This window comes from Alosa alosa, chromosome 17 (genome assembly GCF_017589495.1).
Source record: "Alosa alosa isolate M-15738 ecotype Scorff River chromosome 17, AALO_Geno_1.1, whole genome shotgun sequence".
NCBI classification, from domain to species: domain Eukaryota; kingdom Metazoa; phylum Chordata; class Actinopteri; order Clupeiformes; family Clupeidae; genus Alosa; species Alosa alosa.
The window spans coordinates 7,818,130-7,835,954 of NC_063205.1; the positions used below are offsets into that span (position 1 = coordinate 7,818,130).

General features: G+C 41.4%; 1 protein-coding gene across 2 annotated transcripts; it reads right to left on the reverse strand.

Moving 5' to 3' along the window:
• Positions 1 to 215: 215 nt before the first annotated feature.
• On the reverse strand, positions 216 to 17,757 carry LOC125310227 (serine/threonine-protein kinase 38-like). Of its 2 annotated transcripts, none has more exons than XM_048267422.1 (14): positions 17,661 to 17,757; positions 11,638 to 11,777; positions 11,164 to 11,215; positions 10,722 to 10,844; positions 10,049 to 10,132; positions 9,727 to 9,850; positions 8,118 to 8,272; positions 4,083 to 4,185; positions 3,688 to 3,749; positions 3,446 to 3,563; positions 2,988 to 3,111; positions 2,745 to 2,840; positions 2,129 to 2,220; positions 216 to 1,972 (listed from the first exon to the last, which is right to left on the reverse strand). In XM_048267422.1, the coding sequence occupies exons 2-14, from the start codon at positions 11,769 to 11,771 to the stop codon at positions 1,845 to 1,847; spliced, it is 1,395 nt and encodes a 464-aa protein (XP_048123379.1). In that variant the 5' UTR covers positions 11,772 to 11,777; positions 17,661 to 17,757; the 3' UTR covers positions 216 to 1,844. The 2 variants fall into 2 exon arrangements, with proteins under 2 accessions (XP_048123379.1, XP_048123378.1); XM_048267421.1 differs by lacking the exon at positions 17,661 to 17,757 and adding an exon at positions 15,943 to 16,203.
• Positions 17,758 to 17,825: the final 68 nt, after the last annotated feature.

Sequence of the window (17,825 nt, forward strand, 5' to 3'; positions counted from 1 at the left end):
AGTCCACGCCATTCGTAAAGTTCCTTCACGAGAATGAGTATGTTTGGCATAGGACTAGGAGCATATGTTGCGCTATAGCTCCCCCTTGAGTTCCAACACTACCTCTAAAATGTGATATTAGAGGTTTGTCCATGCTGAAAATACAGATTTTCAACTTGGATATCAAGTAGGTTTCCTGTTTAAAGATGTATAGAAATACACACAACACACAGATGTATGTTTAGATTTTTTTTATTCTGACTTTTGTTCCTTCTTTTCCTCCACCGTCATTAGACATGTAAACCATGGTATTCAACTAAATATATTAATTTACCTCAACCTTACAACAGCATTATTTCTTGTTCATCTATACACATTAACACATACGTCTTGGCTACAGTGTGGCTGAACAGGACTCCCTTTTATATGAGGTAAACTTAATCATTAGGGCAGCGAGCAGTTGGCTAGTCATGCAGAAAAAAATGGCACAGTCACGATGAACAAACACAAAGAGTGATGAAAATGTTGCTTACAGGTTTAAAAATGGGTGTACAGTCTTGGAATCAAAGCTACTTATTACACAAAAGAAGGCATTGTGACATAGATTGTAGGGGTCTGTCAGAATATATACTTCTCTAGTTTCATCTGGGGATGAATCTTTTACCTTGAAAAGATTCTTTAAAGAGGTACTCACTCTAAGAATATTGCTGTGCAATTTCAATAATTCATGGTATAAAAAGACTGATTTGGTGTTGAGGATTGTGTTGTCTGCATTACATTTTTTAGGTTTTCATCACTGGTTTTAAGTGCACATGGCATGGAAAGCTGCATGTAACTGAGTTCAGTGTGTTCATTTTTTTTTCTTCTTGTTTGCTTTTAATGTTTAAGACACAAAGCATTTGCCCTCTAGAGACCAATCATGATTGTAGAGCATTAGCAGACTAATGGGACTGACCCTGTGAACTGCCACTAAGGTTAGATATCACAAGCATTGTTTTTACCCCCCACATTTACCTTGTCAGAAAACACTAAATGCCTTTAAGAGCATCAAGTCACTCAAACACTCAGCTTTTCTGCAACATCTCTCAGGTGTTCATGTGAGTAGTGCAGCCAAGTATTCCCAGAAAGAGAACTATGAATTATACGTTAATAATATGGTGGGTGAGAGGTGCTCATGGGTAATGATGTCTTCTTCTGTGGCTCCCTCATTGCGTCCTCATGACCTCTCTAAAGCCCTAAACCCTTTACAGTTGCTACTCCTTTTAAACCTTGGTATTTCACCATAAGATGACATGGATACGAGGGAAGAGGATAATTCTGAACTACAGACTGTGGTGAACACATAAGGCTATGCCAGGACCCTGTATAGAAAGCTTAGATACAGTGTTTTTGACCCTGTGGACCAGTCAGTAAGCCACCTACCAAGCACCTCATTGGTTCTAAACTAGAGTACAGACAGCTAACTCTACATGTTCTAAGGGAGACCTTGGTTTTGTTGTTGCTCAGAGCTTGCGCAAGTTGGCAGAGCGCGTGGGAGGTCCCGTCTCCTCCGAGCAGAGGTTGCAGCGAGCGGCGCGCGTGGGTTAGACTTCCTGTTGCCATAGTGACACTCGGCTGGCGAGCTGATGTTCAAATTGGACCCACGCCATCTGAGGGGGCTGTGGTGAGACTGCCAGAGAAATGCCAGGAGCTGAGCATCGGTGGACGGGAGAATCGAGGTCACTGCCTACCCCACCCCCCGCCTCCCCCAAAGCAGCTGCACTCACAGTGTCTATCCCGCCCCCCCAGCCCCCGACCCCGAAACCTCTCCCTCCTTCTCCAGCACTTCCCCTTTTGTGTGGCTCGGCCCCCTGTCTGTCTGTCCATCAAGCTTTTCCCGCCTTCATGTAGGTGGGGATGGTGCCTCGCTGAGTCAGGCCCTCAAAGCGTTTGTAGGTGTAGTTCAAGAAGACCCAGTCTTTGGACTTAAAATCAGGCTCTGTTGCATTTGTTACTGAAATAATAAAACAGAATTTTTCATCTTTATTATAACCATTTTATATCATATTAATTAATATTATATTACCATCAATCACAATATAATGTATCATATATAAACAGAAGTGGCATGGAAGCAACCAAATACATTCTAAGTTCTAACACAACTGACCTGGCTGGAGAATGTCGGATTCTGGGAAGTCATCGAAGTTGGATGTGTCATCGATGCTCTTGATCTCGATGGAGATGGCAGCCGGTCTCTCCCTGCAGTGAAATCAGAGTCTGTTACGTATGGGGGCTCTCTAATGTCCCTTACTGCAGCACCTTGCTGTTCACTCCACCCACTCCACATTAACAGGACCATGGGATCCCCACAGCCATTACACGTGAGGTTTCTACTCACACTGCTGGCCCATTCAAGAGGTCAGTGTCCTTTCCAAACAACAAACGTGTGTGACTTACATGAAATATTTCAGTTAAGACACATTTCAGTCAGACAACAACCACATCCTCACTGATTGTAGTACTTATTTCATATACAAGTGTTAAAGAGTGCTAGGTTAAATGTGCGACTTAACAGCTATCAGTTGAAACCTAGTGTTAATCAAAATGAGGTCGGATTAGGACACGGGGGAGTCACGGAATGCCAACAGTATGGTGCAAAAGCGATCCCTTCATTGAGTCCTAAGCCAATTTAAGTAAGATCTTCCTCGACATAAGGGTACAATATGCGGCGCAACAGTGGAGAGGGGATTAGAGGGGAGCTCAGGTTTCTCCCTATACCACACCTGATGTGCTCCCAGTCGACAGTCTCAAAGAACGGGTGGCCCTTAATCTCCTCCACGCTCCCGGCTCCAATCCGATTCTCTGCATCGGTGCAGTACCTGCCACAGGCAAGGACATTGGTCGACATCAGACCGAGCATCAGATCAGTGGCATTTAGCAATGACCCTTCTAAAACTCCTCAGACTCTTAAGTAGTGACAGCTGAGCTCGGCTGCGCTGGCCACACGTGCAGGAGGGGAGGCCTACCTCAGGATCAGGTCCTTGGCTTTCTCGGAAATGGGCACCTCGGGCGGGAAGACCAGAGTCTCCTTCCAGTTCATGACCTTTCTGTAGGTCTCCTGTGGCGTCTCGGAGCAGAAGGGCGGATAGCCTGCAGGTGAGGAAATGCACATTAACGAACGGCAGTGAGTCGGGAGCCATCTGGCTGCTATTACCTAACAAAAAAGAACATTGACTACAATAAGATGATCTTCAAGAGTGGGGTTGAAAAAGTGGCAAAAATGGGTCTGTTTATACAAAGCTATTTTCATTCAGGACTAAACATGCGGGGAAAGTAAACACACCATTCCAGAGCCCGTCTCTGGAGCATCGGGGGCAAGTGCTGCTGGCCTCTAGACAAATCTATTGTACGACAATACAATCTATCCTTCAAAGATAAAAAATCTCCCATCTTATATATAAATGCTATGGACTATTATACACACCGATGAGCATCTCATACATGATGACACCCAGGGACCACCAGTCACACAGCTTGTTGTACCCTGTCTGCATGAAGACCTCTGGGGCAATGTAGTCTGGAGTGCCCACAGTTGAGTATGCCTGGAGAGGAACACATCAAGGGTATGGGTGAACAACACGGATCAGAATTCTACCACTGTCTCTTATGTGACATGAGAATCTAAGCAATATTCTTCATCCTTCTCATATCCACATGCCAACTCACCAGCTGCCTCCGGTTCTTTTTCCATGTCTCTGCTTTCCTTTTTGAGTTCATGTTCTGAAAAGCTGTGGGGGAGGATAAAGAGAGTTCTTCGTCAGTGGGTGGTTAGACACTCCAACCTTGGCGCTATTGTGGCAGAGGAGAAGGTATTGTAGGTGGGGGATGTGGGAAGTGTGTGTATGTGTGTGTGTGTGTGTGTGTGTGTGTGTGTGTGTGTGTGTGTGTGTGTGAGAGTGAGTGAGTGAGTGAGTGAGAGAGAGAAGATGGTAAAAAGACAAGGCCATGGATGTGGATGTCTGTTTTGGGGTGAGTGAGTATGAAAGAGAGAGAGGGAGAATGAGTGTGTTGAGAGAAAGAGAAACAGAAAGTGAAGAGAATGCGATGAATTTTCGACTCACAGAAGTCGCTGGGGGGGTTGTGCGTGAGGTTCCTATAGAATTCAGTGCGGTGGGCTTTCTTCAGGCCAGTGCAGAGGCCAAAGTCAGAGAGCTTGACATGTCCCTAGAACAGAACCAACAGCATTCAAATTGATTAATCGTCAATCGAAACAGCATAATCAAAATATAACAATTATTTTACTGCATTCCCTTTTGCAATGTTGCTCTTGTTTTGTCTTGAGTTATAAATCTGCTGCACCACAGGGACAATATCTCATTTTATTATATGGCTCTTCACAATGCAAGTAGAACGCTTCATTGAATTGAATGGGATTTCCCGGTCATTATTTTTGTCTAAGGACCTCCAAAAGGACCTGACCACTGTCAATGGCAACGGATTTTCATTCAAAAGTGAAGGCAGACGGTTGATCAGCTGAGTTCTAAAGAACGTTTGATTCAAGTTCAGCGTGTGTTGCAAACTATTTGTTTCTCAGCAAAAGCCACAACAAAATGGTAACAAATACATGTAATACAAGAGACATATTGTGAAGTTTATTTTTTCGTTTTGGCAAGTAGCTGTATAATAAGCGGGATAATGTATAGAATTTGTTGGTGCGTTGGGGACCGGTTTGCCCTGACGGGACTTATTTTCCCAATAATGACCTGCATTCATTATCCCTTACGTGATCAGGGGTGTAGTGGTAAAATAAGAGGTGGGAAAACTATGAATTCTGTGATCACAGTAAGCTGGACTGGACTTTTAAAAAGGGCATTCAGAACATGTTTGATGATGGTGGAGGTTATTGTCCAATGTTTATAACAAAACCAGTGGTAGTATATGATTCCTAGAGTGTTGATGAGTGTATATATTGTGAATTATATAATTGTGTATAATTGGTGAATAAACTCTTTTGAGAGGTGGATGAACTATATTTCTGAAATTTCAGAGGTGGATAAATAAACTGCATTTACTTGCGTTTAGCCTCCACTACAGGCCTGATTGTGACTTTTCTGACAGATATTGTGATTGTGATTTGATTAGTGACATTTTTTGTGTCAAGCTTCGGTTCCACATTCCAAATTTCACTAAGTTGGGCCATTTCTGATTGGTGTGCATGCCCAGTACATGAGCAGCACAGCACTCCTGTTAGATGAGCTTCACTGTGTCACACAAGGAGGAAGACATGAATATAAAAATCATAGACGTGAGATGTAGATTACCGATTGGGACAGAGTAGTGAGATAGACCAACAATTAGCTCATTTGATTAGCTAATTGCATTAGTTTAAAATGTGATTTCTATTAAAAAAATATTAATTGTGCAGCTCAGGTAACTGTTATATGATCTTTTGGAATGTAGCTTTATTTGCTTTTCAGTTTAATTATATTTAAAATAAAACTTGGGTGATGAACAATGGTTGCTGTTCCCTAAACCATTGAGTAATAAAGTTAAATAATTGTGATGTCAATATTGACCAAATTAATCATGATTATAATCAAGCAGCCCTACAAGGCTGGAGTTTCTAAAGGATGCACATGTATGCATTTGTATTCAGTCATTCGTAAAAAAACAGAGCTTAGAAGATGGGTAGCTTAGGGTTGACTGTAGCAAATTGATGGAGCAAAGCAAAAGAAAGGCATATTCAAAACTGCCACGACATGAAATGCAGGCTCTAATTTGAAGCCACAAAGAGAACTACAAACAGACGTTGGCATTGTGAGAACCATGCCATGACAAAAGTAGTGTCATGACCAGGGAAACTGGCCACAACATGAAATGACAAAAAAGTAAATTGAGCTCGTTTGTCTAGGGGTTTATTAACCCTTAGAACCCTAAGCTGTTTTTAGGGCATTTTCACTACCTTTATTCATAAGGATTTATTCTGGTCATGGTAAGTGCCACACACACATATTATATATTGTTTTTTTCAGCAGAGTCTAGGCTATCCAGATCTGTCATGTCATGTATTAGTACTAGCATTGATTTTATTTTGATTTTTAAAGAATTAAAATATAAAAATCATATTATAAAAATTCTTATATTTTGACCTGTATCTCACCACAGCAAGCTCATAGCTCTACATGATGATCATGTGTGTGTAGGGCAGGCTGTCCTGAATCGGGCAATATAATTGCCATGTTGGAGGGATACTCTGGGGCTGAGCAATTTACAGAAATATGTGGTATGTGATTTACGAAAATAAATGCCTTTTTTTATTTAGCAATGAAAAATGACCATTCTGCGCTCCATATCTGTGACACGAACTGATCTGACCTGACTTGACCCAAGTTTGCCTGTTAGCATGTGTGACTATGGTGTATGCACTCATGATGATTCTCAACTTTTACTGCATTGCCATGAACAAAGTAAAGGCAAAAGGTGTTTCTTTGTTGAACAAATTGGGATGCAATGTGAGCCTTGAATTGATGCCATGCAGGAATTTGCTAGGACCTCAAAACCGATTATGAACATGTTTTGCCATAGAGAAACACACAATAGTGTTGATTATAAACATGCTTTGCCACAAAAAAACAGACAAAAACGGGGTAAGTCCAGCTATATGAAGTTATTATTTTGCTGTCACTTCGCCTGTTTTATAACCCAGAAGGATGTATTTGGTATCAAATGATAGCTACGGGCATATCTATCCGATCACGCGGTCCGCCAAAGTAATTCAAACGAGTAATGGGTGTGCAGCGCTGGTTTGTGTACATGACGCTAATATTTTGCAGTCACTTCCTGTTTTTATAAGCCAGACAGATCGATATCCATAGTACCAATGGATAGCCCTGTGTCTCCTCTTTCATCTGATATGCTTGCCATATCTATGCATCACGGGTTCAAGGAGTAATTCAAACGAGAGTAATGGGTGCACAGGTGAACGCAGATAAGTATAGACTGTAAATATGATGCAATTTGATTTAATTTCATGATTTTTTTTTTAATTTTCATACTTGATCGCATAGACAAGTATGGTCTCTTTGAAAGCCCCACTTCTTCTCTGTCATGCAATAAAGGTTTCATCTCGTTGCGATGAACAGTCGCGGAGCAATGTAACAGAGAAGAAAGGGTGTGTTTTTTGACGCACTTTGCGTCAATCGGGTTCTAAGGGTTAAACAATAGGATAAATAAAAAATGGGAGGTAAACAACAAAGTAAGGAAAATGCGGGAAGACCAACAACAGGCATGGTAGCCAGAACCAAAGTCAAGTGCAAGATGAAAGATTGCGCAGCACCGGTGTCACGCAGGATGCGTATTGGAGTGAGATGTTAGTCACCAAACACAAAACCATCACTTAGAAAAGATTCAGTCTTCACCCACTTGCTGAAAGCGCTGCCTTTATGCTTCGGGAACCAGTTGGTTACAGCAAAGAATATGTTCCTTAACCAAATCATAATCCACACTTTGTTTAAGCGAAAGTGACAAATAAACTTCCTGAGATCTGCCAGTTAAAACTGACTGAATCAGAAGCGTCCACAACTCTTTAGGCCATCTCAAGGTAGATGCAACTTTCTCAAAGTGCGGAAAACATTTTTCCCACATCTCTCTCAATAAAAGGTGGCACAAGCCTAATGTATTTGCTCAAATCGAAAGACCCAGTGTGAACATTAATATTCTCTTGTTCAGCTCTGAACTCCAAATGTTTCATCTCTAGCTCGTTCTCTGTGGCTTTTAAGTGCAACATTTTTGTTATTATCCAATTCTTTACAGTACAGGGTGCAATCAAGCACAAATGAAAGTAACTAGTAACTAGAGGAACAAAGGTTTTGACTTTAAATGAGAGTTGGTTGTTTTTGTTTGGTAGAGGTTTCTTGCAAATGGTGTGGCTTTGAAGGAATTCAAAGAAAGAGATTTCCTCCAAAAGAACTTCTTCATTAAGCACATACACCATGTTTGCATGCCCCTACCACGTTGCGTACAAATTAGAGTTTAGCAGTGTAGCCAGTGAAAGTAATCAAGACGTTTTCATTCCTTTTTCTTGTTTGTATGCTAACAAGCAACAGTAATCACATTCAAGTTCAGTGTGCGGTGTTGGGGATAAGTGTGTGTCTAACCCTTGAGTCAAGCAGGAGGTTGTCCGGTTTGATGTCCCTATGAATAAAACCCAGCTGGTGAATAGAGTCGATGGCCAACACGGTCTCGCCAATGTAGAACTGAGTAGCCTCTTCAGACAACGTGTCCTTCTTCATCAGCAAAGTCATCATATCACCTAAACGAAGAGGGAGTAGAGAGGAAGACAAGCTGAGGTGTGAGGTGGGGCCGATAGACAGAGATGGCCAAATGCTTTGGCCCAATCCCATCTCTGTTTATTACCCCTGCGCCTTCCATTCTGAAACTGAGTTACAAGGGTTTGAAATTTTCCTTCACGAAGTGAAACAACCCTATGAGAACCAATAGCCTTGTCATGCAAACATTTATCTGCACAGCTAGGCAATGAGCAGGGCAGTACAGAACATTTGTTGCAGACTGATTTTTCAACCTTTATACATCAGACATGGGGGTCATTCTGTGGCTACACTGACATTATTGTGGATTCGTTTGAATCCGAAAGACTGGATCACCCTGTGTCAGATCAGAGACAATCCAGGAAAATGGTGGCTGTCTCAAATTTCACTCAACGTTTTTCTACGTAATGTTTAGGTCCCAAATGAAGATCCGTAAAAAAGGAAAAAGATTCCTAGCCTTCCCAAACACAAAAGTGCTAAGTGCAAAAAAGAGTGATATTGATTAACAACATTTTAGTACCTACATGGCATCAATCAGTATTGTGTCTGCAAATACAATACTTTATTAATGTTTGAGGTATCCATAGGAAATAAACATAATTATGTGAACTTAAGGATAAAACGGCATAGTTGCATTTTTTTTATAATTTGCATAGGACAATGGCATGTGGGATAGAAAGTAGAAACCTAAAAATATATATGGGAACTGTTCAATGTTTGCTCATTTAGTGTACAGTCACAATGTTGTACCATCTTTCCTTCATAGATAAATAAACTTAGCAACGTCTCAGGTTTTGTTTCAACCATGTCATGAATGGATTCCAAAACCAAGGCCTGTAACATATTTCTGCCCAAATCCTGTCTTCACCATTTTCTAGCTCTTGGTATCATTTCAATTTTACAGCTTGAAAAACCTTAAAGCAAGCCTTTTTTCTGTGAATTACACACATTAATTAACTGTTTCACCATGTTTATTCTGCAAACAAAAAGCCTTGTGGATTGTAACTGTGTTGTAAAATATTTGTTTAGCTATTTTCACATACATATGTTCCTGCTAGTTAGCTATACCACAAACAATTTTAGTCCTTTGAGAATGACCGAAAAATACTGTTTGTGGAGATATTGTATAGTTTGTGGATATTGTAGTTAAATACAAAATATTACTGATACCAAATAGATACAAAAAAACAAGTTTGTAATACCCTTAATTTTTGCACGTTTCTCTCTGAATCTAGGGCCTTATAGAAAGTCAATAGAGTATGTTGTGCAAACTTTGAATGGTTCAGGCACACTGACACTAACATTTGTGTCTTCAATCCTACAAAGTTTGGGCTGGCTATCAATAATATCTTTCATGATATTGAAACATGGCTTCCCAGATATAATGTGTTTTACTGCATAACCTATTTAACTCAGTGAGTAGCTACGAGGCACCCACCTCCAGGGAGGAACTCCATAATGAGGTAGAGGTTCCTCTTGTCCTGGAAGCTGTAGAACATCTTCACCACCCAGGCGCCATCTGCTTCCACCAGTATGTCCCTTTCTGCTCGGATGTGTGCCACCTAAGAGGAGTGATGCCAGGCGAGGTGCCAGGTGGGCAGTATGAAGTAGAAGGATATGGAGTTATTGGAATAGTTGGGCAGTTAAAGGGTAATTATTCACAACAGTCCATCATAAGCAACAGGTGTAATCTGACTTACATTTTACAATATTTTTTGAGTCCTCATCAGTACTTAGAACCAGATCATATTATAACACACCTGTTCTTTCTCCAACATGTCTGCTTTTCGTAAAATCTTCATTGCATAGATGTGTCCCGTGTCCTTTTTCTGAACTAGGCGCACCTGGCAATAAGAAAATACATGCATTAACATCTTTGAACACAGGAGAGCACTGTGGTATTTTCACCTTGAATAACCCACCCAACTTGCAATACCCAAAATAGCCTGCAGGGGTCAGCTTTACATAGCAACCATTAGAGTTATAGCTCCATCTACAGCTCTGGCAAACATCAAAGGGTGTTAAAAAAAAAAGTCAGTATGGCTATTAAAAAAATGTTCTCTGACTGAATGACCATCAGAGCAGTACAAAGCCTCTTGGACACCTGGCAAACATGTTATCTTATCTAAGAGACTGAAACTGTAGCAATGTTTAAGTGAGTCAAAAGCAATAAAACTACCGGCAGAGCATTAACTTCCTTTTACCGCATTGGCATTATAGTCATTATGTTTTTGGCGGGGTTTCCAGCATTTCTAAGTGCTTCTATATCAAGGCAAAAACCAAAGATATTTACTGGTAGTCATCAATTGGCTCACATCACAGTGGCTGCCAAATGTACACTGATGTAGCATCCTCTATTAACATTTATTAGTAGGAGTTCCTAAATAGCAGGGAGTACGCCAAGTAACATAACTCCAAGGAGAGCATGCATACTTCTCCAAAGGCCCCTCTGCCGATGACTTTGAGGGACTCGAAGTCGTCCAGGCCCAGCCTCGTCCTCTTGAGCCGCAGGAACTCTGTCTCCTTCCGGGCATGCTGAGAGCGCCTCATCACCTTCTGTGACCCATACAAAAAAACACAGGTTGTTTTGTAATATTAATATAGTGTTGCCATTAGTTCATATTAACATAGTATGGCCATGCCCTTAGTTACAGTGAGTTCATGCCACACTGTCTCGACTAAATGATCTTCGCAGTCTTTGAGTGTTTTAACCAAGGTAAGGTTAACAGGCTACAATAATAAAGTAAGCTACACAAAACTTTAACAAAGGAGCTCTATTCATTTGTACACAAGGGTGCCAGAACAGGAAATGTTGTATCCAGGAATTTCCCAAAAATCCAGCCTCACGCCCTTTAGCAGCACAATGGTCACTCACCTCATCATCCAGCAGGCCCTCTTCGTCCATGACCTTCTCCAGTTTTTTCTGCCTGCAAAGAGAAGCAGTGTTAAGGGTTGATAATAATATGGCCATGGTGAGCAAGCTTTTCAAATAATTTCATTTAATTTATTTACAATCATAGTAAGAAAATATAATTACAACCAAGGTTAGTATATAATGATTTGGACAATGCCTCAACTTAGATCAAATCGGTCATAGAATAGAACAAACATTGATTGCTGTGTCTTCTCTTAGTTTTATAAATTGATATCTTTAACAAGCTTGCTCATGCCATAAAAAAATCTTGCAAAGATATGCTTCACAACTCCACCTAGGCATAAAGAAGTTCATAGGATTTTATATATATATATATATATATATATATATATATATATATATATATATATATATATATATATATATATATAATATACTTTTGTGACAACTACAGAAAGCAGAGTGGGTGAATACCTCATCTCCCGCTCCTCATGTTGTGTGAGCAGAGTGCTGTAGAAGTTCTCCAGCGTGAGTTTGGCCACCGTGACTCTCTCTCTCGTATGGTTGCTCATGGGAAGGGGGGCGGCCGTCCCCCCCGTCATGGCCATACTATCCTGTGGACGAGACACAAGCACAGGCTGCTCTAGAAAAAAAAATGTACAAGAAAGAAAGAGAGGCGTCTTCCTAAATATCAAACTCAAGGACCTTTCAAGGACTTTTCTAGGTCCAGTTCCCTCAAACTCAAGGACCCAACTGGAAAAATTGTGAGACACAGAAAAGAGAAAAAGAAAGTGAATAGTTTATTCACCAACAGACAAAAACATTCACTCAAAACCGTGAATACGCATCATCAACTATGAGAAGTCAGTTTAAAGCCTCCAATAGCTTTGCAAATGGCACTGTTGATAGTAGCTTCTTTAACATGTCCTTTACATCAGCAAACAAAGCAAGCACTTGGCCTATAACAGGAAAACATTGCTGACCTTTGCATCGGATGCCCCGTCACCATAATTATGGCAAACCAGTACAGACTACCTACATCCCAACCAATGTCCTTCACACAATCTAACAGATAAGGGTTAACCAAGTGACGGCACACACTTACAAAATCATAGTAAGACATCAGCAAACAAAGCAAGCACTTGGCCTATAACAGGCAAAAAATGCTGACCTTTGCATCGGATGCCCTGTCACCATAATTATGGCAAACCAGTACAGTCTACCTACATCCCAACTTTTGTCTTTCACACAATCTAACAGAGAAGGGTTAACCAAGTGACGGCACACACACAAAAAACTGATCAACTGATCATTGATCCAGATCTCATTTCAATTTGGTTAGGGAAGAAAACATGAAAGGAACTGTAATGTTAACCATCAACAATCCTGCTGTGGGGAAACACTCTATTTAAGTGTCTTTTTAAGTAAAATAATCTTCAAAAGGCTTAAATTCCCATTTGATAAGTTCTGTAAAAAAAAGGTGACAAAAGAGCGTTCTCATAAGTTTCAGAGGCTGATGCATCCTGGCAGGATGTAAACCAATCTCAGGACTTGGTGTTGTTATCGTTCTTTTGTGCATAAAAACAGGATACTGCTGCATACCAGTCACATGAGCTGGATGGTTGCGCTGCCGAATCTGAAATTGACCGTTCCTAGTTCCAAAGTAAATGGATTTGAAATGTTTCAAGCTTTTTAACGTCACTTTGCTTTAAAATGTTTCTAAGAGCAGCAGCCAAGAAAGTGTCTAAAGGTGGTTCAGGGTGGGTGAGCCTCTGGGTAACCTGCTCTGCTGGTTCCCTGTGTGAGGTTCCAGAGGGTAGGTGGCTTTCACAATGACCACCAACACAATGAGTCTACACGGACCACTCTGCCCATAGACCCGAAAGCATACATAGTCATACAATCAACAGTAGGCCTCTGCACCCATGTGTCTACAAAGCCACTTTCTATCTTCCTAGAAAGAGTAAAACAAGGGTGCTTCTGTAACTAAGGAAGGGTTTCTATGTCACACATCCAAGGGCATGTCAAACAACCAAGCAGTAGGCCCTACAGCTAAAGTATCTCCTTACCTTTTCACATCTGACCTTCAACCAGTTCACTTTTGTGTAGTACAGGAAAACATAGGCCTACACGCCTGAGGAAAAGACAGCACGTGTAACCAGGGGAAAATGCCAGATAATGCTTGCAACCATATGCCATTGGCCAAATGTCAGGTTCTGTGATGAGCCATTTGCTAGCTCCAGTGGGAACCAGTCTGTGTCTAGGTTTTATGTGCCTCCTCAGGCATTATTCAAGGGGACTAAATTAACAAAATAGCAGAGCTGAACCGGCAAGCCACCGTCTCACAGAGTAGAGAAATTACTGAAAAGGCAGCATGGATGCAGAGCTTACGTCACACAAGAGGTCATTCGGGCTTATTTGCAACGTGAACACATTTACTTCAACAATGAGGTGGGTGTTTCAAGGGGTGCAGCTCAGCACCCCGTTCACCTTCCCAACCCCTTGGGAACGCTCCAGAGAGTGTGCAGAGTCTTCAGACCACGGAACTCAGCGCCCATAACTGTGTTCGGTAAACAGGGGACCTGTTGACAGGGTGGCCTCCACCCTGCACACAGCTCCCAGACAGGAAACTGCTCCCCTCCGGAATGAAAAGGACCCAGTCAGAACGACAGGAGGAGGGAGGGAGAGAGAGAAGGGGTGCTGGGAGAAGGGGAGGTAGCAGCAGGCCACAAGCTGAGCCAAGAAACACACTTCACGCCAGCGTGGGCTCCCTGATGACCAACTACACACCTCCGTTTTTTGGTCGTCGGAGTGGGAGAGGAGGCAGGGGAAGGGCAGATGAAGGGAGTGTCAAGCAGAAGTGAGCGCTGCAAGCCCACTGAGACACAGTACGGCCATGCAGGCCTATACCCAGAGGAGTCAAACGCCTGTGACAAGCCTGATTAGTCATTACAGTGGCAGTACAGGACTCGGGAGGGGAACAGGCGGATTGAATACCCAAGGCAGAGTGTGCATCATCGGGGAGTGTTTGGGAGGATTGGCGCTAGTGGAAACCACAGCAGCCTCCAGCATCAACATGCTGCAGTGCACAGAGTGATGGGAGGAGGCAGACTGGTCAAGCACATGCCACTGACAGAATGGGAAGATTGTGAAGTTGAAGGCCATTTTCAAAAGCATCAGAAGTACCCTACCATCACCACTAGGCTAATCAGCCAACAACAACTACCATCCCCACCTCTACTACTACAAATAGGCTACCAATAATCACCATCATAAGCTAACAGTAATTAATCTTCATAAACTGGGCCGAAAAGAGAGGGAGGCTGCTTTAGAGCGGACATATTTTTTGTAGATTATTTGCATACTGGTAAGTATAAAAATAATCTCTTTGGAGGAAAGAATGTCTTTGGGTCTCTTCTAGACTACGTAATCATCTAAAACTAAAATGTAACTATGGGATGTATGCATTCACCAACCAGACCTTCAAAGAGACCTGGCAGTTCTGAAGCCGCTCTTTCTTATTTGAATTTAAACATCTCTTTTTTTAACGCAGAGATCTGGTTTCAGGAAGCAAATTAAAAGAAAACTACACCATCGGTGTGAGTGTCTCAGGCAAACTTTCTCACACCCACCTGGAGTTGGCTGCTGTGAAATAGATCTGTTGACAAAGAGGAACCACGGACATCAAGTCGTATGTCTACTGATTCTCTTCTGTACACAAATCTCAGCGCTCAGCACCTATCAGACAGTGTTTGGACAGGCACCTGTGGTTTCTTGTACTTTCCTGTCAACTTTCTGAGGATAATTTTCCTCATTCGCCTTGCTTTCTTGGGCAAGTACAACTGCAACATCACCAAAAGTGTTGAGATAACATCAAGTTACCAATGTTTACCCTAATTTAAAATCAGTAAATGATACCTTTGTTGTCAACATGCTTCATTCGCCATTTCACTTAATATCCAGCATTTAAAAGCCATAATAGTTCATCTGTCCTTAATGTATGAAGCATCGTCATCAGCCATTGTCTGGAACCATCCAGTAGCACTCTGCATAACTTTTGAATGACAAGAATTGTGCCTGTCTTATCTAGGTAGATAACAAAGTCGTTTATAGTGAACAGGACACACACAGGTAGCCTACCAGACAGGATAATAAGCATTTGCGCGAATGCCAAGGTCACAAATACATTTTCCAAGAAAGTGATATTAATCAGTAGGCTTACATTACAAGCTGCCATTCGTTACTGAAATTCTTTCAGCTGAAAGCATGGCTGAGTCAGTGATGTCACATGCTACATGCGCACTGGTAAGTGTGCCCTAGGAGCGTAAACATGCAGCTTGACAGGTTCACAAGAATGCGAGTTTACATAGATGACATGAAAGGAAACAAGCAATTTGCATTTCATCGTCATATGGCTAACGTTAGTTTAACTGTCTAGCCATATCGGGATAATACATTATTCTGTGTTCAGTCGGAGGTGGTGAAACATACGATATCTTTAAAAATACCCATGATCATGATGACTCCATAAGGGAGAAAGTCATATTATTCTAAAATTAGGGTCTGAGTCGAGTTACTTATTTTATCGCCATATTTACTGAGGATTTTAATAGTAATTCCAAAAATACAGCCAACGCTAAATCCGTGAGAACAAGCGGTAACGTTACAACCGTACCGTTAGCTTGGTAACTGTGCTAGTTCAGCTAGCAAGCAGTAGTCACCATTTAAAAACAAAATCGCAGACGTCGTTTTTTAAATCACGTTTGTATGATCACTTACCTCGGTTTCCTGCTCCAGAGTCTAAAGATGGCTTGCTAGCTAACTAGCAATCTTTATAAGAGAAATGAAGTAACACCACTGATTTGATGCTTAGGCTATTTGTAATTTGGTCTGGCCAGAGGACAGCTTTAGAAAGCTTCCCCGTCCTCCAAACAAATGATTCCTCCTTATGTTTTTCTTTTCATACAAAAAAAACGTGAAAATCTCTATGTCTGTCTATGCACAACAATACCCGATCCCTAAGCCTCCCTGTTAGAAATACAATTTCTAAGCTTTCCTGGTTATGTCCTAATATTATGTCCAGGCTACGTCAGACATGAAATGGCATTTCCAGCATCCAATGATAAGAGAGAAACAGTAACGAATGTTGATTCAAACCAATCCGACTTGGAGGCGTTGGTGGAGGTCGGCAAACAGTCAACCTATGGAGTTGCGTGCTATTTCATCCTAATGAGCGCTTTACTATAATTATTTTTTTGCTGTTCATACAGAAATAGGAGAAATGTTCAGTTTTCCACGAACATTTAATGCAAGTTTTAAATCGAGAGGCAACTGAAATACAAACAGGTTGATTACACTAATCAAACATTGTATGCGCATTTGTTTGCAAAAAAGAATAATCATAAATGTATCGTGAGGGATGGCTTTATTTGGATTTTAGACCTAGCCAAGGGCCAAGACTTTTTTTTATTATTATTTTTTAACTGTTTTTCAGTAAGTTAATACAATGTCTTTGACATAAACCTAGTCCATAAAAATCAGTAGTTTATGTTTTTTTGAGAAAACACCTTTAACATATTTCATAGCTCCTGAAAAAGAGCGACTGATGAAATACAGAAGCCTTCTATTTTGGCACAGGGCTGTTTCCCAGATGTCTAGTGCTTGTCCTAGCCTTATAGGGACTGCTCCTATTGCCTTGAGTTGTTCCATTCCATGGATGAGGTCACTCATGCCAAGGCAGGTCTATGCCCAACTAACACACTTGGGTGTGCCTGCCTTTTCTCTTTCTTTTTTCCCTCTTTTGAACCTCCTGATTCACATTGACCATTATTAGCCTGACTAGGGAAAACCAATGATACTGTCGCTATATTTAGAATCTGAGAGAGCCGTCTCAGCGGGCATGGCCTGCTAGTGTGACGTTAATGTTTGGCTTTTCTGTCTTTTCCCCTCTATGTTGTAGGACTTTTTTTTCTACCAGCAGTACTTTCAAAACCACTGAATGAATTACACTCCTCAGCAGGTGGATAACCAACATTTAAACATTTAAAATGACCAAAGACTTTTCAGAGACAGATTTTCAGTGTAAAACAGAGAGAAGAGAGAGAGAGAGAGAGAGAGCAGCAGTGAGTTTTAGCTGCACTTGCCCACATGCAACATTAAATATATAATTTTATCAATATTATTATAGTAGTATTATATCTGTCTGATCAATATCAAATAGATCTTAAATATCAGATCTTAAAGTCTACAGTTCAGTATGCAACAGTACAGACCTCAGGCAATCAGTACATTTGCGGTCAAAGCAGGGCATCAGGTCAACTTTGGGTCATGCAAATTTCTGCAGTGACCAGTCATCAAAAGTATATTTTGCATTTTGACTGGTCTCACACCCTTTCTCTCCATGATTGTCCATCTTACACAACGCTACATCCTTGTGTCCCGTTTCAATATAACTGGACATGGTGTGGGTGTGAGGGAAATGGGAGTGGCTGGTTTACCTGCAGGCCACATGGGATTTCCTTCCTGGTCCTCACGTAGCTTTGGCTCTCAAATGAGCAGTTATGACACACACAAGCCAGTCAGATTGGAAAACTCTTTTCTGAATGGGTACAAAAATATGGCAAAGGTCAGCTTTTTAAAACACCCATATCAGAGCAACAGCA